At 39.8% G+C, this 27051-nt stretch overlaps 1 protein-coding gene across 1 annotated transcript in view; it reads right to left on the reverse strand.

Annotated features, from left to right (window-relative positions):
- LOC311125861 (NACHT, LRR and PYD domains-containing protein 3-like) overlaps positions 1-26396 on the reverse strand; it is a 33123-nt gene extending 6727 nt beyond the window's left edge. The window contains exons 1-9 of the mRNA XM_084199893.1: positions 26077-26396; positions 20504-20620; positions 16201-16317; positions 11784-11900; positions 7642-7758; positions 7307-7391; positions 6949-7177; positions 4786-6547; positions 4331-4496 (exon numbers count right to left, since the gene is read on the reverse strand). Of these exons, the coding sequence (XP_084056019.1) occupies positions 4331-4496; positions 4786-6547; positions 6949-7177; positions 7307-7391; positions 7642-7758; positions 11784-11900; positions 16201-16317; positions 20504-20620; positions 26077-26159 (2793 nt within the window). The 5' untranslated portion in view covers positions 26160-26396. The remainder of the gene's footprint in view (positions 1-4330; positions 4497-4785; positions 6548-6948; positions 7178-7306; positions 7392-7641; positions 7759-11783; positions 11901-16200; positions 16318-20503; positions 20621-26076) is intronic.
- Positions 26397-27051: the final 655 nt, after the last annotated feature.

The raw sequence follows: 27051 nt of genomic DNA on the forward strand, positions 1-27051 counted from the left end.
AATAACAGAGGGGGTATGATCCTTGTTCCTCTGTAACTTTCTCATTCATCATCATTCACCATTCATTCATGATTATTCATAATCATGGTAGCATCCACATGAATGTAGAAGTGTTCAGAAACATCTTCTATTCTTACTGACAATACAAGTGAAGTGACTCCAAAATGACAGGACATTATTCACCATTCAGTTTCTATTAGGAAAAACATAATCCAAAACACAACCAAAACATACTGCAAATGTTTTCAACAAGTTTGTAGAATCACAAGCTTGATATAATCACTGCAGGCAAAGAATATTGGACCAAATACTAAACGTATGACTACTTTAATACAATATAAGTGAATATGTCCAAATTATTACAACTTTTTCAAATGGGAGAACTAGATACATAAAGTGCTTTCATTTCTAAACAGTAAAACAGATATGTATGAAAATATCTTCAAATAAAAGGTGACATTCTGTACTGTCACCTAATATGAAACATTCTATCTCAAATCCAAAATGCTGGAGCATAGCACCAAATGTAAAACTGTAAGCTTCACTGTCCAAACACATATGGTGTGGACTATGTGTGCCTGGTAAACACATGTGGATCTGGTGAACAGTTATCAGTTGTTGACCAACTACAGGAATACTGACCTCAGAGTCTCCAGTTTACAGTGGGGATTCCCCAGTCCAGCAGAGAGCAGCTTCACTCCTGAATCCTTCAGGACATTGTTACTCAGATCCAGCTCTCTCAGGTGTGAGGTGTTTGACTTCAGAGCTGAGACCAGAGAAGCACAGCCTTCCTCTGTGACTAGACAGCCTGACAGCCTGCAAAGAGTCAAATCATATTAAAACCACACTGCTATTCTTTGGTGGTGAAAATAGTGGCAGTATTTTTTTTCAACATTTTCATATATACCAGTGTCCTGAAACCTGCCATATATATATCATTATTAGAAAAAATCATAATATTGTGTGTAGAGAGAAAAATGTATAGTACAAATATTTGAGTAGACTGACCAGAGCAGTTTAAAAAGCAGTATCAGTCAAAAGACAGACAGTGAGGTATCAGATTTAGATTGTATTGAGTATACAGTCCACACCATATCTAGTTTGACGGTGAAGCTAACATTTTAAATGTGGCTCTATACTCCAGCATTTTGGATTTGAGATCAAATGTTTCATATGAGGTGACATTATATAATGTCACCTTTTATTTGAGGGTATTTTAATACATATCTGTTTCACCATTTAGAAATGAAAGAACTTTATGTATCTAGTCCCCATTTGAATAAGTCATAAGTATTCTGACCAATTCACTTATAGTGTATTAAAGTAGTCAAGAGTTTAGTATTTGGTCTCAAACTCTTTGGATGCATTTGCAGTTTGTTTTGGTTGTGTTTTGGGTTATGTTTTGTCCAATAGAAACTGAATGGTGGATGATGACTGGAGTAATTTTCTGTCTAAGTGAGTAGATAACATGTTTCTAAACACTATTAAATGAATCCTGATGATGACATGAAGAAAAATCATGAATGAATCATGAATATTAATTAATGAGAAAGTTACAGAGGCTACAACAAAACATGCTAACCTCTCACCATTACCAATAACAGAGGGGGTATGATCCTTGTTCCTCTGTAACTTTCTCATTCAAATTCATTCACGATTCATTCATGTCTGAGGCTAGGAAACACTATCACCACCGATAAATCTACAATAATCGTGAATTTCAACAAGCATTTTGCTACAGCTGGCCATGCTTTCCATCTGGCTACCACTAACCCGGCCACCAACTCTGCACCCTCTGCTGCAACTTGCCCATGCCCCCCCCGCTTCTCCTTCACACAAATTCAGACAGCTGATGTTTTGAAAGCGCTGCAAAATCTGGACCCCTACAAATCAGCTGGGCTAGACAATCTGGACCCTTTCTTCCTAAAACTAGCCGCCGAAATTGTCGCAACCCCTATTACTAGTCTGTTCAACCTCTCTTTCATAACGTCTGAGATCCCCAGAGATTGGAAAGCTGCCGCGGTCATCCCCCTCTTCAAAGGGGGTGACACTCTAGATCCAAATTGCTACAGACCTATATCCATCCTGCCCTGCCTTTCGAAAGTATTCGAAAGCCAAGTTAACAAACAGATCATCGACCATTTCGAATAACACCGTACCTTCTCCGCTATGCAATCCGGTTTCCGAGCTGGTCACGGGTGCACTTCAGCCACGCTCAAGGTCCTAAACGATATTATAACCGCGATTGATAATAGACAGTACTGTGCAGCCGTCTTCATCGACCTGGCCAAGGCTTTCGACTCTGTCAACCACCGCATTCTTATTGGCAGACTAAATAGCCTTGGTTTCTCAAATGACTGCCTCGCCTGGTTCACCAACTACTTCTCAGATAGAGTTCAGTGTGTCAAATCGGAGGGCCTGTTGTCTGGACCTATGGCAGTCTCTATGGGGGTGCCACAGGGTTCAATTCTTGGGCCGACACTTTTCTCTGTGTATATCAATGATGTCGCTCTTGCTGCTGGTGACTCTCAGATCCACCTCTACGCAGACGACACCATTTTGTATACATCTGGCCCTTCATTGTACACTGTGTTAACAAACCTCCAAACGAGCTTCAATGCCATACAACAATCCTTCAGTAGCCTCCAACTGCTCTTAAACACTAGTTAAACTAAATGCATGCTTTTCAATCGAACGCTGCTGGCACCCGCCCACCCGAATAGAATCACCACTCTCGACGGGTCTGACCTAGAGTATGTGGACAACTACAAATACCTAGGTGTCTGGTTAGACTGTAAACTCAACTTCCAGACTCACATAAAGAATCTCCAATCCAAAGTTAAATCTAGAATCGGCTTCCTATTTCGCAACAAAGCCTCCTTCACTTATGCTGCCAAACATGCCCTCGTAAAAATGACTATCCTACCGATCCTTGACTTCGGCGATGTCATTTACAAAATAGCCTCCAACACTCTACTCAGCAAATTGGATGTAGTCTATCACAGTGCCATCCGTTTTGTCTCCAAAGCCCCATACACTACCCACCACTGTGACCTGTACGCTCTTGTTGGCTGGTCCTCACTACATGTTCGTCGTCAAACCCACTGGCTCCAGGCCATCTATAAATCACTGCTAGGCAAATCCCCGCCTTATCTTAGCTCATTGGTCACCATAGCAGCACCCACCCGTAGTCTGCGCTGCAGCAGGTATATCTCACTGGTCATTCCCAAAGCCAACACCTCCTTTGGCCGCCATTCCTTCCAGTTCTCTGCTGCCAATGACTGGAACGAATTGCAAAAATCTCTGAAGCTGGAGACTCTTGTCTCCCTCAATAACTTTAAGCATCAGTTGTCAGAGCACCTTACCGATCACTGCACCTGTACACAGCCCATCTGAAATTAGCCCAACCAACTACCTCATCCCTATATTGTTATTTATTTTGCTCTTTTGCACCCCCAGTATCTCTATTTGCACATAATCTCTTGCACATCTAGCATTCCAGTGTTAATACTATTGTAATTATTCTGCACTATAGCCTATTTTTTGCCTTACCTCCATAACTTGCTACATTTGCACACACTGTATATATATTTTCTGTTGTATTTCTGACTTTATGTTTTTTACCCCATATGTAACTCTGTGTTGTTTTTATTGCACTACTTTGCTTTATCTTGGCCAGGTCGCAGTTGTAAATGAGAACCTGTTCTCAACTGGCTTACCTGGTTAAATAAAGGTGAAATAAAAAAATTTAAATGATTATTCATAATCATGGTAGCATCCACATGAATGTAGAAGTGTTCAGAAACATCTTCTATTCTTACTGACAATACAAGTGAAGTGACTCCAAAATGACAGGACATTATTCACCATTCAGTTTCTATTGGGAAAAACATCATCCAAAACACAACTAAAACAAACTGCAAATGCATTAAACCAGTTTGTAGAATCACAAGCTTGATGTAATCACTGTGGGTAAGGAATATGGGACCAAATACTAAACTTATGACTACTTTAATACAATATAAGTGAATATGTCCAAATTATTATGACTTTTTCAAATGGAAGAACTAGACACATAAAGTGCTTTCATTTCTAAACAGTAACACAGATATGTATGAATACCCTCAAATAAAAGGTGACATTCTGTACTGTTGCCTAATATGAAACATTCTATCTCAAATCCAAATTGCTGGAGCATAGCACCAAATTTAAAACTGTAAGCTTCACTGTCCAAACACATATGGTGTGGACTGTGTGTCTGGTAAACACATGTGGATCTGGTGAACAGTTATCACTTGTTGACCAACTACAGGAATACTGACCTCAGAGTCTCCAGTTTACAGTGGGGATCCCCCAGTCCAGCAGAGAGCAGCTTCACTCCTGAATCCTTCAGGTCATTGTTACTCAGATCCAGCTCTCTCAGGTGTGAGGGGTTTGACTTCAGAGCTGAGACCAGAGAAGCACAGCCTTCCTCTGTGACTAGACAGCCTGACAACCTGACAAAGAGATCATCATGATTTCACAAACTGTTAATTTAACACCAGTAGTGTAGAAGGACATTGGCAGATGCATTTGGTTTATTCTCTCAAACAACATATAGATTCATCTTCCGTCTCCTAGAATTGTATGGTCATATTGTTATACTAATATGAACATCAATGCATTGATTCAGTACGTTTTTCAATGTAATATTATATATTATATACATATTATAATAAATATATTTCTCTAAACTGAATATTTCTTCCTGATGATTAGTACTTAAATGTCATTTTATGTACTCACAGAGCAGCTCTGGAGGCTTTGACCACTGGCAGCAGCCTCAGAAGACCTTCCTCTGATCTGGAGTATTTCTTCAGGTCAAACACATCCAGCTCCTTTTCTGAAGTCAGCAACACAAAGACCAGAGCTGACCACTGTTCAGGTGACAGTTCTTCTTTTGAGATACTTCCTGATCTCAGGTAGCTTTGGATCTCCTCCACTAGAGAATGGTCATTCAGTTCATTCAGACAGTGGAACAGATTGATGCACCTCTCTGAAGAGGGATTCTTCCTGATCTTCTTCTTGATGTACTTGACTGTTTCTTCATGGCTCTGTGAGCTGCTTCTTGTCTTTGTCAGTAGACCTCGTAAGTGCTTCTGATTGGACTCCAGTGAGAGGCCCAGAAGGAAGCGGAGGAACAGGTCCAGGTTTCCCGTCTCACTTTGTAAGGCTTTATCCACAGCACTCTTGTAGACAGTAACTTCAGTAACTTGCGGTTTGGCCATTAGATTCTCATTGTTGTTGATGAATGAGAGGAACACATATACAGCAGCCAGAAACTCCTGAATGCTCAGATGCACAAAGCAGTACACCTTGTCCTGGTACAGCCCCCATTCCTCTTTAAAGAGCAGTGTGCACAATCCTGAGTACACTGAGGCTTCATTGACATCAATGCCAGCCTCTTTCAGGTCTTCTTCATAGAAAATCAGATTGCCATTCACAAGCTGTTGAAAAGCCAGTTTTCCCAGTGACAGAATGCTCTCTTTATTCCAGTGTGGACCTGTCTCTTCTTTCCCAAGATACTTTTCATTATTCTGTTTGGTATGAAACTCCACAAGGTGTGAGTACATCTCAGTCAGAGTCTTGGGCATCTCTTCTCTCTTGTGTTTCAGCATGTGTTCAAGGACTGTTGCAGAAATCCAACAGAAGACTGGAATGTGGCACATGATGTGGAGGCTCCTTGATGTCTTTATGTGTGAGATGATTCTGCTGGCCAGGTCCTCATCACTGAATCTCTTCCTGAAGTACTCCTCCTTCTGTGGGTCATTGAACCCTCGTACCTCTGACACCTGGTCAACACACCCTGAAGGGATCTTATTGGCTGCTGCAGGTCGGGTAGTTATCCAGAGGAGAGCAGAGGGAAGCAGATTTCCCTTGATGAGATTTGTCAGCAGAACATCCACTGAGGTTGACTCTGTGACGTCACAACAGATCTTGTTCTTCTGGAAGTCTAGGGGCAGTCGGCACTCATCCAGACCATCAAAGATGAACAGAACTTTGTACTTGTCGTAGTTGGAGATCCTTGATCCTTTGGTTTCGATTGAGAAGTGATTGAGAAGTTCAATGAAAGTGTGTTTTTCCTTTTTCATCAAATTCAGCTCCCGAAAAGGGAATGAAAATACAAATTGGACATCCTGATTTGCTTTTCCTTCAGCCCAGTCAAGAATGAACTTCTGCACAGAGACTGTTTTTCCAATGCCAGCGACTCCCTTTGTCAGCACAGTTCTGATAAGTGTGTCTTGTCCAGTTAAGGGTTTGAAGATGTCGTTACATTTGACTGCAGTCTCTGGTCTTGCTTGTTTCCTGGTTGTTGTCTCAATCTGTCTCAGCTCATGTTCATTATTGACCTCTCCTTTTCCACCCTCTGTGATGTAGAGCTCTGTGTAGATCTTATTGAGAAGTGTTGGGTTTCCTTGTTTAGCGATCCCCTCAAATACACATTGAAACTTCTTCTTTAGATTAGATTTGAGTTCACGTTGAAGAATCACAGCACGCTTATCTGAATCTAGAAATAACACAGAGGATATTAATATTACATCTATTTTAATGCCTACAGTATTGTAAGACTGTCTTATAAAGTTTAAATTATAATCATTTATTCTCTTAACTGTCTGTATAAATCTGTAAATGTTTTCATAATGCATTACACACTGGTGTGACTGATTTATATCATTATTGGTATTATTGATTAATAATGTTATCTCTCTCTCTCTCTCTCTCTTTCTCTCTCTCTGTCTAAATGAATCACCACAACACATCCCTGCTGCTACTTAATGAGGTCACTAGGTGTTGTGTTAAGGCTGCTACAATATCACTGAGTTACACAGCTACTTTAGCTGTACTTTAGCTACAGCTTTTAAATGTTTGTTATAAAACAGCATTCAACATGAGGCAGACAGCTCTTACTTTTCTCCAGTGTGTCAGCAAGCTCCTTCTGGTTCATTTTCCTCAGGACGTTCAGTATGATCTTCAGAGCCCCCTCTCTGGCACTGCTCTCCTGGTTCTCATCTTCAGCATCCACCACTTCCTTATCCTGCTTCTGACTCTCAAAGCCTTCTGGGAGTTCTGGACTAAGAATCCTCTTGAACCTCTTCAGCTCGTTCTTCACAAATGTCATAATAATCTCTTCAAGCAACTGAAATAAATCAAGTAAATAAGTTAAGCAAGAGACTAAATGCTTTCTCATTAACACATGAATGAATGATTGACAGATCAACTTTACTTGAGGTAAACAAAAACAAATGTACATAACAGGACCACATACACTGAATATGGAGGCCAGGTCTGTTTGATGACTCTGGGAAGATTGACCACTGAGAATCTCTGACTCTGATCTCTCCTGTTGGTTTCTGTAGAAAAAACATGAGATTACATCTCATCCAGGGAGTGCACACACACACACACACACACACACACACACACACACACAGGGAGGGAATGTAGTGTTTGTTTAATATTGTTTCAGGACTATGAAAATGGAAAAAAGGTTTAGCCTATGGATTATGAAAACAACAAAAAGAAATGGGAAAATGGGAGAGGAGAAATGACTAGAGACAGTGTTGTTTAACTCACTGACCATGACCCATGAGTTCTTCTTACCTTTGTTCAGTAGAAAAGTCTCCCTCTCTAAACACTATAGGACTATCCATAGACCGGTCACTCTTCATGGACACACAGCTGGGTACAGGGGAGGCTGGTCTCTCCTGCTTGATTGGACTTCAACACAACAGAGACAAACATTACTCATCTACTCTGAGCTCAGATTTGGAAACATAACAAGAGTTTCAATCACTTAATGGCTTCATTTCAGAGAGACAAATGTTTTTTTTTGCAAAATGCTATATATCTAATGAACTCTCAGAAAATATAGTAGTAATGCTAGATTTTACACAGTTAAATGTAACAAATACAGTGGGGAAAAAAAGTATTTAGTTAGCCACCAATTGTGCAAGTTATCCCACTTAAAAAGATGAGAGAGAGGCCTGTAATTTTCATCATAGGTACACGTCAACTATGACAGACAAAATGAGGAAAAGAAATCCAGAAAATCACATTGGAAATTATGGTGGAAAATAAGTATTTGGTCAATAACAAACGTTTCTCAATACTTTGTTATATACCCTTTGTTGGCAATGACACAGGTCAAACGTTTTCTGTAAGTCTTCACAAGGTTTTCACACACTGTTGCTGGTATTTTGGCCCATTCCTCCATGCAGATCTCCTCTAGAGCATTGATGTTTTGGGGCTGTCGCTGGGCAACACGGACATTCAACTCCCTCCAAAGATTTTCTATGGGGTTGAGATCTGGAGACTGGCTAGGCCACTCCAGGACCTTGAAATGCTTCTTACGAAGCCACTCCTTCATTGCCCGGGCGGTGTGTTTGGGATCATTGTCATGCTGAAAGACCCAGCCACGTTTCATCTTCAATGCCCTTGCTGATGGAAGGAGGTTTTCACTCAAAATCTCACGATACATGGCCCCATTCATTCTTTCCTTTACACGGATCAGTCGTCCTGGTCCCTTTGCAGAAAAACAGCCCCAAAGCATGATGTTTCCAACCCCATGCTTCACAGTAGGTATGGTATTCTTTAGATGCAACTCAGCATTCTTTGTCCTCCAAACACGACGAGTTGAGTTTTTACCAAAAAGTTCTATTTTGGTTTCATCTGACATTCTCCCAATCCTCTTCTGGATCATCCAAATGAACTCTAGCAAACTTCAGACGGACCAGGACATGTACTGGCTTAAGCAGGGGGACACGTCTGGCACTGCAGGATTTGAGTCCCTGGTGGCGTAGTGTGTTACTGATGGTAGGCTTTGTTACTTTGGTCCCAGCTCTCTGCAGGTCATTCACTAGGTCCCCCCGTGTGTTTCTGGGATTTTTGCTCACCGTTCTTGTGATCATTTTGACCCCACGGGGTGAGATCTTGCGTGGAGCCCCAGATCGAGGGAGATTATCAGTGGTCTTGTATGTCTTCCATTTCCTAATAATTGCTCCCACAGTTGATTTCTTAAAACCAAGCTGCTTACCTATTGCAGATTCAGTCTTCCCAGCCTGGTGCAGGTCTACAATTTTGTTTCTGGTGTCCTTTGACAGCTCTTTGGTCTTGGCCATAGTGGAGTTTGGAGTGTGACTGTTTGAGGTTGTGGACAGGTGTCTTTTATACTGATAACAAGTTCAAACAGGTGCCATTAATACAGGTAACGAGTGGAGGACAGAGGAGCCTCTTAAAGAAGAAGTTACAGGTCTGTGAGAGCCAGAAATCTTGCTTGTTTGTAGGTGACCAAATACTTATTTTCCACCATAATTTGCAAATAAATTCATTAAAAATCCTACAATGTGATTTTCTGGATTTTCTTTCTCAATTTGTCTGTCATAGTTGACGTGTACCTATGATGAAAATTACAGGCCTCTCTCATCTTTTTAAGTGGGAGAACTTGCACAATTGGTGGCTGACTAAATACTTTTTTTCCCCACTGTAACTACATTTTTAATAAAGAACTGTACAAATGATACACTTGTGACATCAATATTTAAATATTGTAAAATAATAATTCAATACAGTAATATGAGATCTGTATGTAAAACATTTACATTTGATATTTTAGTCATTTAGCAGATGTTTTTTATCCAGGGTCTGGTTTTCCAAAAGCATTATAAGGCCAAGTTCATCATTAGAACCTTGGTAGGAGCATTGTTAAATCTCTGAGCTGTTTCCCAAAACCATCGTTATTAACGTTGCACTTGAAAACGCTCATATTCTAACACCTGCCTCAGACCACTTGTAGAACAGCCAAGTGCGTCGTTAGATGCTATTTTGCCCTCTCGCGTCACTTTATACACAGAACATCTCCGCTAAACATAGAATCACATGGTTTATCCGTCTCTTTTTGACCACCGATAAATTCAGAACAAAGTTGACTACAAATACAAAGTTGCCAATGTCTTTGCAATTGATTCAAACAAGGGAAGTACACAAATTATGCTTCAAATGAAAACAGAGATGACTGCATTACAATATAAACAGTAGGCTATAGGCCTATTTCAATCATATTGGAATATATTCAATGTTCAATATATTTAGTTTTATTTTGCTACTTGTAGGCTACTGTCTGTAATTTGTCTCAATATATTTCATGATGTGTAGCCTAACATGTGACCAATGATGTGCCAAATATGTGATTTAGTGCATTTTTATTGTGTAAGCACTAGAATAAACTACCTCAATATTTGCAGCCGTAGGTAGTAATATCTTTCTAGAAGCTGATCCGTGGTCAGTATTGTGAAATAATTCTAATGTTATGGAAAGATTTGAATGGACAAAACTGATCCGAGAGCAGCGCTCCCCTTCTTTCGATCCTATCAGTGTCGATACATGCTCCACCTGAGGTGCTGACCTGTTGCAACCTCTATAACCACAGTGATTATTATTTGACCCTGCTGGTCATCTATGAACATTTGAAAATGTTGAAGAACGATCTGGCCTTAATGGCCATATCCTCTTATAATCTCCCCCCAGCACAGCCAGAAGAGGACTGGCCACCCCTCAGAGCCTGGTTCCTCTCTAGGTTTCTTCCTAGGTTCCTGCCTTTCTAGGGAGTTTTTCCTAGCCACCGTGCTTCTACATCTGCATTGCTTGCTCTTTGGGGTTTTAGACTGGGTTTCTATATAAGCACTTTGTGACAACTGCTGATGTAAAAAAAATATATAATTGTGGTACGCATATGAAGCAGACCAGGCCAGGGTTTAGGGTTTGAGAAAACAACGTAGTAAAAATGACTTCCTTAGTTGTTAGTAAAAAAAAAATAACTCAGCATTGTTGGTTAAGGGCTCGTAAGTAAGCATTTCACAGTAAGGTCCACACCTGTTGTATTAGGAGCATGTGACAAATCTAATTTGGATTGATTGATTTGTTCATTTTATAAATGTTCTGTCTTTAGTAGTTGAACACATTATTACTTCAACCTCGTGAAAGTGACAAACTGACACGTTTTCATGTTAGTCAAAAACAACTTTATATGGAAGGAGTGCCTTTGATTTGACGGCCTGCACATGCGCAGTTCGGCGTGAGACGACTGTTCGGCGTGAGACGACTGCTCGACCTTATGACATGTTTTTACGCATGACCTTCAAATTAAATTAAATGAAATTGTATGTCACATGCGCCGAATACAACAGTGGTACACTTTACCGTGAAATGCTTACTTACGAGCCCTTTCCCAACAATTTAGTTAAAAAGTAACAAAAATTAGCTAAATAAAAAAAGGAAATAGTAACATAATAAAATAACAATAATGAGGCTATAAGGAGTACTGAGTCAACGTGCAGGGGTACCAGGTAGTTGAGTTAATAACTAGACTATATACAAGGAGTACCAGTACTGAGTCAATATGCAGGGTACCAGGTAGTTGAGGTAATATGTACATGTAGGTAGCGGTAAAAGTGACTAGGCAATCAGGATAGAGATGACATCTCATCCAGGGAGTGCACACACACTCCCTGACAGACACACACACACACACACACACACACACACACACACACACACACACACACACACACACACACAGGGATGGAATGTAGTGTTTGTTTAATATTGTTTCAGGACTATGAAAATGGAAAAAAGGTTTAGCCTATGGATTATGAAAACAACAAAAATAAATGGGAAAATGGGAGAGGAGAAATGACTAGAGACAGTGTTGTTTAACTCACTGACCATGACCCATGAGTTCTTCTTACCTTTGTTCAGTAGAAAAGTCTCCCTCTCTAAACACTATAGGACGATCCATAGACCGGTCACTCTTCATGGACACACAGCTGGGTACAGGGGAGGCTGGTCTCTCCTGCTTGATTGGACTTCAACACAACAGAGACAAACATTACTAATCTACTCTGAGCTCAGATTTGGAAACATAACAAGAGTTTCAATCACTTAATGGCTTCATTTCAGAGAGACAAATGTTTTTTTTTGCAAAATGCTATATATCTAATGAACTCTCAGAAAATTTAGTAGTAATGCTAGATTTTACACAGTTAAATGTAACAAATACAGTGGGGAAAAAAAGTATTTAGTTAGCCACCAATTGTGCAAGTTATCCCACTTAAAAAGATGAGAGAGAGGCCTGTAATTTTCATCATAGGTACACGTCAACTATGACAGACAAAATGAGGAAGAGAAATCCAGAAAATCACATTGGAATTTATTTGCAAATTATGTTGGAAAATAAGTATTTGGTCAATAACAAACGTTTCCTAATACTTTGTTATATACCCTTTGTTGGCAATGACACAGGTCAAATGTTTTCTGTAAGTCTTCACAAGGTTTTCACACACTGTTGCTGGTATTTTGGCCCATTCCTCCATGCATATCTCCTCTAGAGCAGTGATGTTTTGGGGCTGTCGCTGGGCAACACGGATATTCAACTCCCTCCAAAGATTTTCTATGGGGTTGAGATCTAGAGACTGGCTAGGCCACTCCAGGACCTTGAAATGCTTCTTACGAAGCCACTCCTTCATTGCCCGGGCGGTGTGTTTGGGATCATTGTCATGCTGAAAGACCCAGCCACGTTTCATCTTCAATGCCCTTGCTGATGGAAGGATGTTTTCACTCAAAATCTCACGATACATGGCCCCATTCATTCTTTCCTTTACACGGATCAGTCGTCCTGGTCCCTTTGCAGAAAAACAGCCCCAAAGCATGATGTTTCCAACCCCATGCTTCACAGTAGGTATGGTATTCTTTGGATGCAACTCAGCATTCTTTGTCCTCCAAACACAACGAGTTGAGTTTTTACCAAAAAGTTCTATTTTGGTTTCATCTGACCATATGACATTCTCCCAATCCTCTTCTGGATCATCCAAATGCACTCTAGCAAACTTCAGACGGACCTGGACATGTACTGGCTTAAGCAGGGGGACACGTCTGCACTGCACGATTTGAGTCCCTGCCGGCGTAGTGTGTTACTGATGGTAGGCTTTGTTACTTTGGTCCCAGCTCTCTGCAGGTCATTCACTAGGTCCCCCCGTGTGTTTCTGGGATTTTTGCTCACCGTTCTTGTGATCATTTTGACCCCACGGGGTGAGATCTTGCGTGGAGCCCCAGATCGAGGGAGATTATCAGTGGTCTTGTATGTCTTCCATTTCCTAATAATTGCTCCCACAGTTGATTTCTTAAAACCAAGCTGCTTACCTATTGCAGATTCAGTCTTCCCAGCCTGGTGCAGGTCTACAATTTTGTTTCTGGTGTCCTTTGACAGCTCTTTGGTCTTGGCCATAGTGGAGTTTGGAGTGTGACTGTTTGAGGTTGTGGACAGGTGTCTTTTATACTGATAACAAGTTCAAACAGGTGCCATTAATACAGGTAACGAGTGGAGGACAGAGGAGCCTCTTAAAGAAGAAGTTACAGGTCTGTGAGAGCCAGAAATATTGCTTGTTTGTAGGTGACCAAATACTTATTTTCCACCATAATTTGCAAATAAATTCATAAAAAATCCTACAATGTGATTTTCTGGATTTTCTTTCTCAATTTGTCTGTCATAGTTGACGTGTACCTATGATGAAAATTACAGGCCTCTCTCATCTTTTTAAGTGGGAGAACTTGCACAATTGGTGGCTGACTAAATACTTTTTCCCCCACTGTAACTTCATTTTTAATAAAGAACTGTACAAATGATACACTTTTGACATCAATATTTAAATATTGTAAAATAATAATTCAATACAGTAATATGAGATCTGTATGTAAAACATTTACATTTGATATTTTAGTCATTTAGCAGATGTTTTTTATCCAGGGTCCGGTTTTCCAAAAGCATTATAAGGCCAAGTTCATCATTAGAACCTTGGTAGGAGCATTGTTAAATCTCTGAGCTGTTTCCCAAAACCATCGTTATTAACGTTGCACTTGAAAACGCTCATATTCTAACACCTGCCTCAGACCACTTGTAGAACAGCCAAGTGCGTCGTTAGATGCTTTTTTGCCCTCTCGCGTCACTTTATACACAGAACATCTCCGCTAAACATAGAATCACATGGTTTATCCGTCTCTTTTTGACCACCGATAAATTCAGAACAAAGTTGACTACAAATACAAAGTTGCCAATGTCTTTGCAATTGATTCAAACAAGGGAAGTACACATATTATGCTTCAAATGAAAACCGAGATGACTGCATTACAATATAAACAGTAGGCTATAGGCCTATTTCAATCATATTGGAATATATTCAATGTTAAATATATTTAGTTTTATTTTGCTACTTGTAGGCTACTGTCTGTAATTTGTCTCAATATATTTCATGATGTGTAGCCTAACATGTGCACAATGATGTGCCAAATATGTGATTTAGTGCATTTTTATTGTGTAAGCACTAGAATAAACTACCTCAATATTTGCAGCCGTAGGTAGTAATATCTTTCTAGAAGCTGATCCGTGGTCAGTATTGTGAAATAATTCTAATGTTATGGAAAGATTTGAATGGACAAAACTGATCCGAGAGCAGCGCTCCCCTTCTTTCGATCCTATCAGTGTCGATACATGCTCCACCGGACGTGACTGATCCAGTTTCTGCTGGTCTGCCTGCGGATATGGAACTCTGACCTGTTCAATGGATGTGCTACCTTGTCCCGAACCTGCTGTTTCGACCCTCTCTCTCGCTCTACCACTCCTGCTGTCTCGACCTCTGAATGCTCGGCTACGATAAGCCAACTGACATTTACTCCTGAGGTGCTGACCTGTTGCAACCTCTATAACCACAGTGATTATTATTTGACCCTGCTGGTCATCTATGAACATTTGAAAATCTTGAAGAACGATCTGGCCTTAATGGCCATATCCTCTTATAATCTCCCCCCAGCACAGCCAGAAGAGGACTGGCCACCCCTCAGAGCCTGGTTCCTCTCTAGGTTTCTTCCTAGGTTCCTGCCTTTCTAGGGAGTTTTTCCTAGCTACCGTGCTTCTACATCTGCATTGCTTGCTCTTTGGGGTTTTAGACTGGGTTTCTATATAAGCACTTTGTGACAACTGCTGATGTAAAAAAATATATAATTGTGGTACGCATATGAAGCAGACCAGGCCAGGGTTTAGGATTTGAGAAAACAAAGAAGTAAAAATGACTTCCTTAGTTGTTAGTAAAAAAAATGTAACTCAGCATTGTTGGTTAAGGGCTCGTAAGTAAGCATTTCACAGTAAGGTCCACACCTGTTGTATTAGGAGCATGTGACAAATCTAATTTGGATTGATTGATTTGTTCATTTTATAAATGTTCTGTCTTTAGTAGTTGAACACATTATTACTTCAACCTTGTGAAAGTGACAAACTGACACGTTTTCATGTTAGTCAAAAACACCTTTATATGGAAGGAGTGCCTTTGATTTGACGGCCTGCAATTGCGCAGTTCGGCGTGAGACGACTGTTCGGCGTGAGACGACTGCTCGACCTGATGACATGTTTTTACGCATGACCTTCAAATTAAATTAAATGAAATTGTATGTCACATGCGCCGAATACAACAGTGGTACACTTTACCGTGAAATGCTTACTTACGAGCCCTTTCCCAACAATTTAGTTAAAAAGTAACAAAAATTAGCTAAATAAAAAAAGGAAATAGTAACATAACAAAATAACAATAATGAAGCTATAAGGAGTACTGAGTCAACGTGCAGGGGTACCAGGTAGTTGAGTTAATAACTAGACTATATACAAGGAGTACCAGTACTAAGTCAATGTGCAGGGTACCAGGTAGTTGAGTTAATAACTAGACTATATACAAGGAGTACCAGTACTGAGTCAATGTGCAGGGGTACCAGGTAGTTGAGGTAATATGTACATGTAGGTAGCGGTAAAAGTGACTAGGCAATCAGGATAGAGATGACATCTCATCCAGGGAGTGCACACACACTCCCTGACAGACACACACACACACACACACACACACACACACACACACACACACATACACACACACACACACACACACACACACACACAGGGAGGGAATGTAGTGTTTGTTTAATATTGTTTCAGGACTATGAAAATGGAAAAAAGGTTTAGCCTATGGATTATGAAAACAACAAAAATAAATGGGAAAATGGGAGAGGAGAAATGACTAGAGACAGTGTTGTTTAACTCACTGACCATGACCCATGAGTTCTTCTTACCTTTGTTCAGTAGAAAAGTCTCCCTCTCTAAACACTATAGGACGATCCATAGACCAGTCACTCTTCATGGACACACAGCTGGGTACAGGGGAGGCTGGTTTCTCCTGCTTGATTGGACTTCAACACAACAGAGACAAACATTAGTCATCTACTCTGAGCTCAGATTTGGAAACATAACAAGAGTTTCAATCACTTAATGGCTTCATTTCAGAGAGACAAATGTTTTTTTTTGCAAAATGCTATATATCTAATGAACTCTCAGAAAATTTAGTAGTAATGCTAGATTTTACACAGTTAAATGTAACAAATACAGTGGGGAATAAAGTATTTAGTTAGCCACCAATTGTGCAAGTTATCCCACTTAAAAAGATGAGAGAGAGGCCTGTAATTTTCATCATAGGTACACGTCAACTATGACAGACAAAATGACGGAAAAAAATCCAGAAAATCACATTGGAATTTATTTGCAAATTATGGTGGAAAATAAGTATTTGGTCAATAACAAACGTTTCTCAATACTTTGTTATATACCCTTTGTTGGCAATGACACAGGTCAAACGTTTTCTGTAAGTCTTCACAAGGTTTTCACACACTGTTGCTGGTATTTTGGCCCATTCCTCCATGCAGATCTCCTCTAGAGCAGTGATGTTTTGGGGCTGTCGCTGGGCAACACGGACATTCAACTCCCTCCAAAGATTTTCTATGGGGTTGAGATCTGGAGACTGGCTAGGCCACTCCAGGACCTTGAAATGCTTCTTACGAAGCCACTCCTTCATTGCCCGGGCGGTGTGTTTGGGATCATTGTCATGCTGAAAGACCAAGCCACGTTTCATCTTCAACGCCCTTGCTGATGGAAGGAGGTTTTCACTCAAAATCTCACGATACATGGCCCCATTCATTCTTTCCTTTACACGGATCAGTCGTCCTGGTCCCTTTGCAGAAAAACAGCCCCAAAGCATGATGTTTCCAACCCCATGCTTCACAGTAGGTATGGTATTCTTTGGATGCAACTCAGCATTCTTTGTCCTCCAAACACGACGAGTTGAGTTTTTACCAAAAAGTTCTATTTTGGTTTCATCTGACCATATGACATTCTCCCAATCCTCTTCTGGATCATCCAAATGCACTCTAGCAAACTTCAGACGGACCTGGACATGTACTGGCTTAAGCAGGGGGACACGTCTGGCACTGCAGGATTTGAGTCCCTGGCGGCGTAGTGTGGTACTGATGGTAGGCTTTGTTACTTTGGTCCCAGCTCTCTGCAGGTCATTCACTAGGTCCCCCCGTGTGTTTCTGGGATTTTTGCTCACCGTTCTTGTGATCATTTTGACCCCACGGGGTGAGATCTTGCGTGGAGCCCCAGATCGAGGGAGATTATCAGTGGTCTTGTATGTCTACCATTTCCTAATAATTGCTCCCACAGTTGATTTCTTAAAACCAAGCTGCTTACCTATTGCAGATTCAGTCTTCCCATTCTGGTGCAGGTCTACAATTTTGTTTATGGTGTCCTTTGACAGCTCTTTGGTCTTGGCCATAATGGAGTTTGGAGTGTGACTGTTTGAGGTTGTAGACAGGTGTCTTTTATACTGATAACAAGTTCAAACAGGTGCCATTAATACAGGTAACGAGTGGAGGACAGAGGAGCCTCTTAAAGAAGAAGTTACAGGTCTGTGAGAGCCAGAAATCTTGCTTGTTTGTAGGTGACCAAATACTTATTTTCCACCATAATTTGCAAATAAATTCATTAAAAATCCTACAATGTGATTTTCTGGATTTTCTTTTCTCAATTTGTCTCTCATAATTGACGTGTACCTATGATGAAAATTACAGGTCTCTCTCATCTTTTTAAGTGGGAGAACTTGCACAATTGGTGGCTGACTAAATACTTTTTTCCCCCACTGTAACTACATTTTTAATAAAGAACTGTACAAATGATACACTTGTGACATCAATATTTAAATATTGTAAAATAATAATTCAATACAGTAATATGAGATCTGTATGTAAAACATTTACATTTGATATTTTAGTCATTTAGCAGATGTTTTTTATCCAGGGTCCGGTTTTCCAAAAGCATTATAAGGCCAAGTTCATCATTAGAACCTTCGTAGGTGCATTGTTAAATCTCTGAGCTGTTTCCCAAAACCATCGTTATTAACGTTGCACTTGAAAACGCTCATATTCTAACACCTGCCTCAGACCACTTGTAGAACAGCCAAGTGCGTCGTTAGATGCTATTTTGCCCTCTCGCGTCACTTTATACACAGAACATCTCCGCTAAACATAGAATCACATGGTTTATCCGTCTCTTTTTGACCACCGATAAATTCAGAACAAAGTTGACTACAAATACAAAGTTGCCAATGTCTTTGCAATTGATTCAAACAAGGGAAGTACACAAATTATGCTTCAAATGAAAACCGAGATGACTGCATTAAAATATAAACAGTAGGCTATAGGCCTATTTCAATCATATTGAAATATATTCAATGTTCAATATATTTAGTTTTATTTTGCTACTTGTAGGCTACTGTCTGTAATTTGTCTCAATATATTTCATGATGTGTAGCCTAACATGTGCACAATGATGTGCCAAATATGTGATTTAGTGCATTTTTATTGTGTAAGCACTAGAATAAACTACCTCAATATTTGCAGCCGTAGGTAGTAATATCTTTCTAGAAGCTGATCCGTGGTCAGTATTGTGAAATAATTCTAATGTTATGGAAAGATTTGAATGGACAAAACTGATGCGAGAGCAGCGCTCCCCTTCTTTCGATCCTATCAGTGTCGATACATGCTCCACCGGACGTGACTGATCCAGTTTCTGCTGGTCTGCCTGCGGATATGGAACTCTGACCTGTTCAATGGACGTGCAACCTTGTCCCGAACCTGCTGTTTCGACCCTCTCTCTCGCTCTACCACTCCTGCTGTCTCGACCTCTGAATGCTCGGCTACGATAAGCCAACTGACATTTACTCCTGAGGTGCTGACCTGTTGCAACCTCTATAACCACAGTGATTATTATTTGACCCTGCTGGTCATCTATGAACATTTGAAAATCTTGAAGAACGATCTGGCATTAATGGTCATATCCTCTTATAATCTCCCCCCAGCACAGCCAGAAGAGGACTGGCCACCCCTCAGAGCCTGGTTCCTCTCTAGGTTTCTTCCTAGGTTCCTGCCTTTCTAGGGAGTTTTTCCTAGCCACTGTGCTTCTACATCTGCATTGCTTGCTCTTTGGGGTTTTAGACTGGGTTTCTATAAAGCACTTTGTGACAACTGCTGATGTAAAAAAAATATATAATTGTGGTACGCATATGAAGCAGACCAGGCCAGGGTTTAGGATTTGAGAAAACAAAGAAGTAAAAATGACTTCCTTAGTTGTTAGTAAAAAAAATGTAACTCAGCATTGTTGGTTAAGGGCTCGTAAGTAAGCATTTCACAGTAAGGTCCACACCTGTTGTATTAGGAGCATGTGACAAATTTAATTTGGATTGATTGATTTGTTCATTTTATAAATGTTCTGTCTTTAGTAGTTGAACACATTATTACTTCAACCTCGTGAAAGTGACAAACTAACACGTTTTCATGTTAGTCAAAAACAACTTTATATGGAAGGAGTGCCTTTGATTTGACGGCCTGCAATTGCGCAGTTCGGCGTGAGACGACCGTTCGGCGTGCGACGACTGCTCGACCTGATGACATGTTTTTACGCATGACCTTCAAATTAAATTAAATGAAATTGTATGTCACATGCGCCGAATACAACAGTGGTACACTTTACCGTGAAATGCTTACTTACGAGCCCTTTCCCAACAATTTAGTTAAAAAGTAACAAAAATTAGCTAAATAAAAAAAGGAAATAGTAACATAACAAAATAACAATAATGAGGCTATAAGGAGTACTGAGTCAACGTGCAGGGGTACCAGGTAGTTGAGTTAATAACTAGACTATATACAAGGAGTACCAGTACTGAGTCAATGTGCAGGGTACCAGGTAGTTGAGGTAATATGTACATGTAGGTAGCGGTAAAAGTGACTAGGCAATCAGGATAGAGATGACATCTCATCCAGGGAGTGCACACACACTCCCTGACAGACACACACACACACACACACACACACACACAGGGAGGGAATTTAGTGTTTGTTTAATATTGTTTCAGGACTATGAAAATGGAAAAAAGGTTTAGCCTATGGATTATGAAAACAACAAAAATAAATGGGAAAATGGGAGAGGAGAAATGACTAGAGACAGTGTTGTTTAACTCACTGACCATGACCCATGAGTTCTTCTTACCTTTGTTCAGTAGAAAAGTCTCCCTCTCTGAAGAATATAGGAAGACCCATAGACTTGTCACTCCTCATGGACACACAGCTGGGTACAGGGGAGGCTGGTCTCTCCTGCTTGATTGGGCTTCAACACAACAGAGACAAACATTATGTCTCTCATCTACTCTGAGCTCAGATGGGGAAACATGAGAAGAGTTTCATTCCAAAACGCTATATATCCATTTTCAGAAATGTTAGTAAATTAGCTTCTATTGTTTAAAGAAATTATCAAATAAATGGCTGTGTTTTCTCACTAGCTAATCATGGCATGGGGTTGTTCAATGACAGACATGTGTTTGTTTAAAATCGATCACTTAATGGCTTCATTTCAGAGAGACAAATGTTTTTTTTGCATTTTCTGTTTGTGGTTTTAGACTGGGTTTCTATATAAACACTTTGTGACAACTGCTGATGTAAAAAATGTATTCAGGGAATGCATATGAAGCAGACCAGGCCAGGGTTTGGGGTTTGAGATGTCAATGAGAGATACAAATGACTTCCTTAGTTGTTCATTTAGAAAATGTCCTGTCTTAAGTAGTTTAACAAACTGACACATTTTAATGTTAGTCAAAAACTACTTTATATCGAAGGAGTGCCTTTGATTTGACTGCCTGCACATGTGCAGTTCAGCACAAGACGACCATTAGACCCAATCAATGAACAATAATTGAGTCACCTCTGGTAGAGAAAAATTTATTTTCCTAGTACATTCATTGTCAGATTCATCAACCAGCAGCGAGCACTCTGCCTTCTCGAACAAGTAGCCAACTCAGCCCCAATAAGAAGCTTGTGCCGTCAGCGGCAGCGAGTACTCTGCCTTCTAGCGCAAGCGAGGGGAATGTTGAGGTACATTTGCATGATGTAATTTATTGGCGGGCTGGAAGATGCACTCTTGTCTTATCTATTCCGAGGTTGTTTACTCCCAATATCAGATATTAAGATAATTTTTTATAATACATGAATACTAGGGTTGAGGTTAAAGCATCTGACTAGTGATTATTTACCCGGGGTTCAACACCTGCTATAGTCACTATTTAATTGCTCTTCCAAAAGCATCACAGGCCTAATGCGAGATATATAGCTAACTAAAGTATTGAGTGAACATCTTAGAAAATCATGGGACATATAGTCTTTAGTTGCATGCTATTTTATGTTAATCATATTGCTGCTTGTAGCCTATAACTGATGCTTCGTGGTCATATGCTGCCATCTATTGGAAATATTTAGCAATTAAAAGTTATTAATTCACGTTCAGACATTGGTGAGGCAGCTGAGAATAAAGTGTATTTTTCTTGTTAATTCCTTAGATCAGTCTCAAACCTGCCCCACCTATCCGATGCCATTTTCTGGACTTTCACATAGAGAATACTAGGTCACCCAGTTCAAAGCACATTTGAAAAATAAAATGTATGTATCTTGTTTATCAAGCGTTCTGCCTTGCAATAATAAATATCATAAAATAACTAATAACAACAAAAAAAGCAAAATGCGTAAACAGGTTTTGATTAACAAAATAATCAAAATGCTATTTAATACTATAATTGTATTTACTAACATAATAATATTATTACTAAAATAGTTTCTAAAAGTGTTCTAGGCTACCCTACCCTTAAGGCTGAAATAGGTAATACGTAGGGTAATAGTTTCTGTATAGCACTTTGTGACATCTGCTTGTGTAAAAAGGGCTTTATAAATACATTTGATTGATTGTTAGGTTTAGGGTTTTTATGGCAAAAAACAGTATTGGTTTATATAAAATAAAATAAATAATATGCCATTTAGCAGACGCTTTTATCCAAAGCGACTTACAGTCATGCGTGCATACATTTTTGTGTATGGGTGGTCCCGGGGATCGAACCCACTACCTTGGCGTTACAAGCGCCGTGCTCTACCAGCTGAGCTACAGAGGACCACAGTTTATAGCTCTCTTGCGCCTCCCTGTGGCCGTCTGTGGTTACTACATCACTCATTCATGACACTTGCTAGGTTCATAATCTGAGGTAGCAACTGCATCCGATCTACAAATCCATTAGCTAGACCACCCGATTAGACAACAATCACCCCATTATATCCATTTGGTTTGCAACTCTGTGAACCTGTGCAGCATTCGCTCAAATTTGATGCCTACTAATAAAGATTTCGATGCATATCAAATTACCCAGAGGCCATTTAGAAACAACAAATCAAAGAAAATGTGTTATTTCTTAATTTAAAAATGTATAACGGCTGTATAAATCGGCCACCTCTTGAAAAGGAGGACAGGGACATGCGTTTTGTTTAGGTTGTACACCTTTTTCTGAAAACATGGTTAACCATGCCATCGCTAGCGCTATGGGTTACCACAAGGTGAACTGTGAGCCATAAGTAGGCGTAACCTTGTTAATAATATATTACCTGAGGTAAACCTACAGGGTTAACGCTCACCAAGTAGCCGTAACCTTGTTAATAATAAGTTACCTGAGGTAAACCTACAGGGTTAACGCTCACCAAGTAGCCGTAACCTTGTTAATAATAAGTTACCTGAGGTAAACCTACAGGGTTAACACTCACCAAGTAGCCGTAACCTTGTTAATAATCAGTTACCTGAGGTAAACCCACAGGGTTAACGCTCACCAAGTAGCCGTAACCTTGTTAATAATAAGTTACCTGAGGTAAACCTACAGGGTTAACGCTCACCAAGTAACCGTAACCTTGTTAATAATAAGTTACCTGAGGTAAACCTACAGGGTTAAGGCAGGCAGGTCTCATTGATAACAATAGTGAAGCTGGCATTGTGACGCAGAACAATGGGCTGGGAATAGAACGTTTTGAAGGCGAGTCGGTGTCACGGAGCTCAATAGAACTATTAGGAGCTGGTAGGGTGAAAAATTCCCAAACATAAGGCCTGTTGTTTCGCGATTACTTCATAACCAGGGACAGAAGGTAATATTATGAAACTGGGCTCCATGGCGGATGCAATGAACTAATTTTATCAGAAATAAACGTAAAAAATGTCACTTGAGGCGCCCCAAAAATAATATTTAAAAGTTCAGTCCTTGGACACAGAGGGGTTAAACACTAAAGTTACCGTCCATCTAGTGAAGAGAAGAGAACCGGACAGAGGGAGCGTAGGCCAGCATCCGTCAACGAGAGAGGGAGAAGCCCTCCACGGTATTTAACAGGTGGAAGAAACAACCAGGGAGCTCCATCGGTCCACAAGAAATGCAGGCAGCCGGTGATGATGTAGTGGTAGCTAGGATAACTAGGATGCTGCTGGTAGAGTAGCTAGCTTAGCTCGCTGTACCGACTAGCTTGGCTAGCTAGCAGGTCGTTTGTCTGTCCCTCGAGGATGATGACGAATCCGGTGAACCACAAGATGAAACAAGAATAGCGAGTGAAAAGGATCTGGCTACACTCATACTGTCACTGACCATTACGCAAAAAAGCTAATTGAACAATAAACGTTGGTGTCTCAACACTGTAACGAACTCCGTCGTTATTCCCCAACATCACCTCAGCCCACTCTGCGCGTAACTGGACAATATGCTTGGCGCCACACCGTACGTGGACGCGGACAGTTCCAGAACGCGGACATGAGCAGAGCCACGCAATAAACTAAACCCAGTCTTTACAGTGGCTTACATTAGTAATATTCATGTATTTATTTTTTATATGTAAAACAAACATTCAACGTTTTTTATAACAATATTTTGAGGTCTGGGCCCAAAGTATCTCAGAGTAGAAAATTGGTCGTATAAGTGCTGAGAATAAAGACTTCTACTCTTATGGGTATAAATTAAAGCTATGCATGAAGCCTAAAGTCCCACCTAGTCGGCAGATATTTAGGACACCTCATGAGCTGTCCTAACCAGTTAAGAGTTAACAGCAGGTGTCTTGATAATACTATAGAATAATGCAGTGAGTCAGTGGTTCCTGCGGCACATGTAATTGCTTTGGAGTAGTTTAAATTGTTTTCTATATTTCTATATGATCAATCCATAATAATATAGAACTACATGGAACAGTATCTCTTCAGCTTTTGACAATGATTTCTGTATAATAATGATGTATAATAAGTGTTGGTGATTCAATAGCCTAGTTAATCATTCCATGACTTTTAACACACTATCTATCTATGTTTTGCTCAGTCTGGCAAATGAGTTGGAGCTGTGGCAGGTGTTGGACCTGTGGCCGAAAAGTGTCCAGTTTGAATCCCGGGCCAGGCGCTGGAAAGAAGGGGCGTAATTGATCTGATCACTGTAGGGCTGTTGTGTTCACGTCCTCAAAACATTCACCTTTCATTGGGCCCTTGAGCAAGGCCCTTAACCCCACAACATGCTCTCCATCCAGGGGCGCTGCACTGCAGCTTGAACCTGTGCTGGTCTCAACTGTATGTGTGAGGTCTGCTGTTTGGGGGGGTTGAGAACGGATTAGACGTGGGCCATCGTTCAAACAAAGAGATGCCTCCCTGGCCAACAGCGTGTTGGCATATAACGAAGATCAATTCTACCCCCCATACAATACTTTTATACACAGTAATTACTTTTTTTATATATAATAATACTAATACTAATACTAATACTAATACTAATACTAATACTAATACTAATAATAATAATAATAATAATAATAATAATAATTAATTATACACATTACATTTTGGATAGATAGTACTCAGACATCTATAGTGTTTACAGTATTGACTATTACCGATCATGATCTTTTTTAATCCCACCCCTCTGCTACTCTCAGCCCCGCCCACCTATCTCCGTAGAACATCCTCTTTTGATTTCCACCTGCCATGTTTTTTCAAATGTGCTGTGATGTCATACATGCATGTTTAACCTTTCTAGTCGCATAGTATCCACAGACTGTAAGTTAAAGATACATATTTTTCATAAGAGTATTGTTCTATTGTTGATTGACTGACTATGGCTTTCCAAATCCCCAGCAGTTCTGATCAAAGAACCCTATAAAAGGTTTCTATATATAACTTTTAGTGGTTCCGTATATTAAGCAGGTGATAGAACCCTTTTTGGTTTAAACAGGACTGTTAATTTGACGGTAATATTGTCAAAATTCCGCTTGTAACTACGATCAGAATTAGTAAAAACAATAAGGTCATGCATGACAACATATTAGACAATAACTAAGAGTAGGATAAATGATTGTGTCATGCAAAACTTCTATAGATGTGTGTGTGTGTGATGGTAAAGATGTGTGTGTGTGTGTGTGTGTGTGTGTATGCTGGTAAAGATGTGTGTGTGTGTGTGTGTGTCTGTGTGTGTGTGTGTGTTTGTGTGTGCTGGTGAGACATCCACATATCACAGTCAAATATACAGGATACAAACATTTCATTCCAGCTATATAGTGTTTTGCAAAACAAAAATTCATACACAAAAATCTATTAATTAAAATCTTAGAACAACAATATTTGACAGACACATGAAGGTACCCATAAGCAATCATTTCTGATGTAAAATAACAAACGTGAAAAAATTGTGGATATAACGTTTTAGAAATAAACTCCTTATAAATTCTTAAACAACATTGTCATCTCACCTCTTAGCTTTGGTGTCATGTTCCCCAGAGAGACTCATTTTAGAGGCAGGGCCCCCCTCCTCTCTCTCTCCAGAGAGACTCATTTTAGACCACTGACCCCTAAACAGAGATGCAACATGTTGGTTGTGGTGAACACAGTGACAACTAATTATTGAAGGTCAATTGTTCTATTTTATTCATTATCTCTTAGAAATCAAACATTTACTAACAGACACGTCCGAACAGTCAGGATTTAATGCAATCACATGAACATGTAGTCATGACTGATATTTCTCACCTTTTCTCCATGTAGTGAAGCTAATAATAATAATAATAATAATAATAATCATAATAATAATAATAATAATAATCATAATCATAATCATAATCATAATAATATTAATAATACAATAATAATGATGGATCCAGTTCCAACATATCTCTAACTTTGAAGTATACAGTGGGGTCCCAAATTATTGACTCCCTTGATAAAGATGAGTAAACATGACTGTATAAAATAAATCATTCAAATACTGAGCTATATTGTATGCTCAAAACAATGGTACATTAAATTATTTTATACTAATACGTTTGCTCAGAGAAAGAGATTTTGTTTAACAAGTAATACGTTTTTCCTCAAAAAGGTAGGGGTCAAAATTGACCCCCCCTTTCAATACCTCCCTTGCGAGGATAACGGCACTGAGCCTTTTTCTAAAATGTTTTATGAGTTGGAGAACACTTTAGGAGTGATCTTAGACCATTCCTCAATTTAGAATCCTTCCAAATGGTCAACTACAGGAAGTTAAGGTACAACTAAACACACAATAAAGAAACAAATCTCCCTAACTGACGGGAGGCTTGAATCTTAGTCATTTACCCACCGGCCTCTTACTACTAACTATCCCAATGTATACATTCTACCAACATCATACATAAATAATCCCTGGTAGGATCCTTACTACTATCCCAATGTATACATTCTACCAACATCACACA

This window comes from Coregonus lavaretus (assembly GCF_964263955.1).
Source record: "Coregonus lavaretus genome assembly, contig: HAP1_SCAFFOLD_1508, whole genome shotgun sequence".
Lineage (NCBI taxonomy): Eukaryota > Metazoa > Chordata > Actinopteri > Salmoniformes > Salmonidae > Coregonus > Coregonus lavaretus.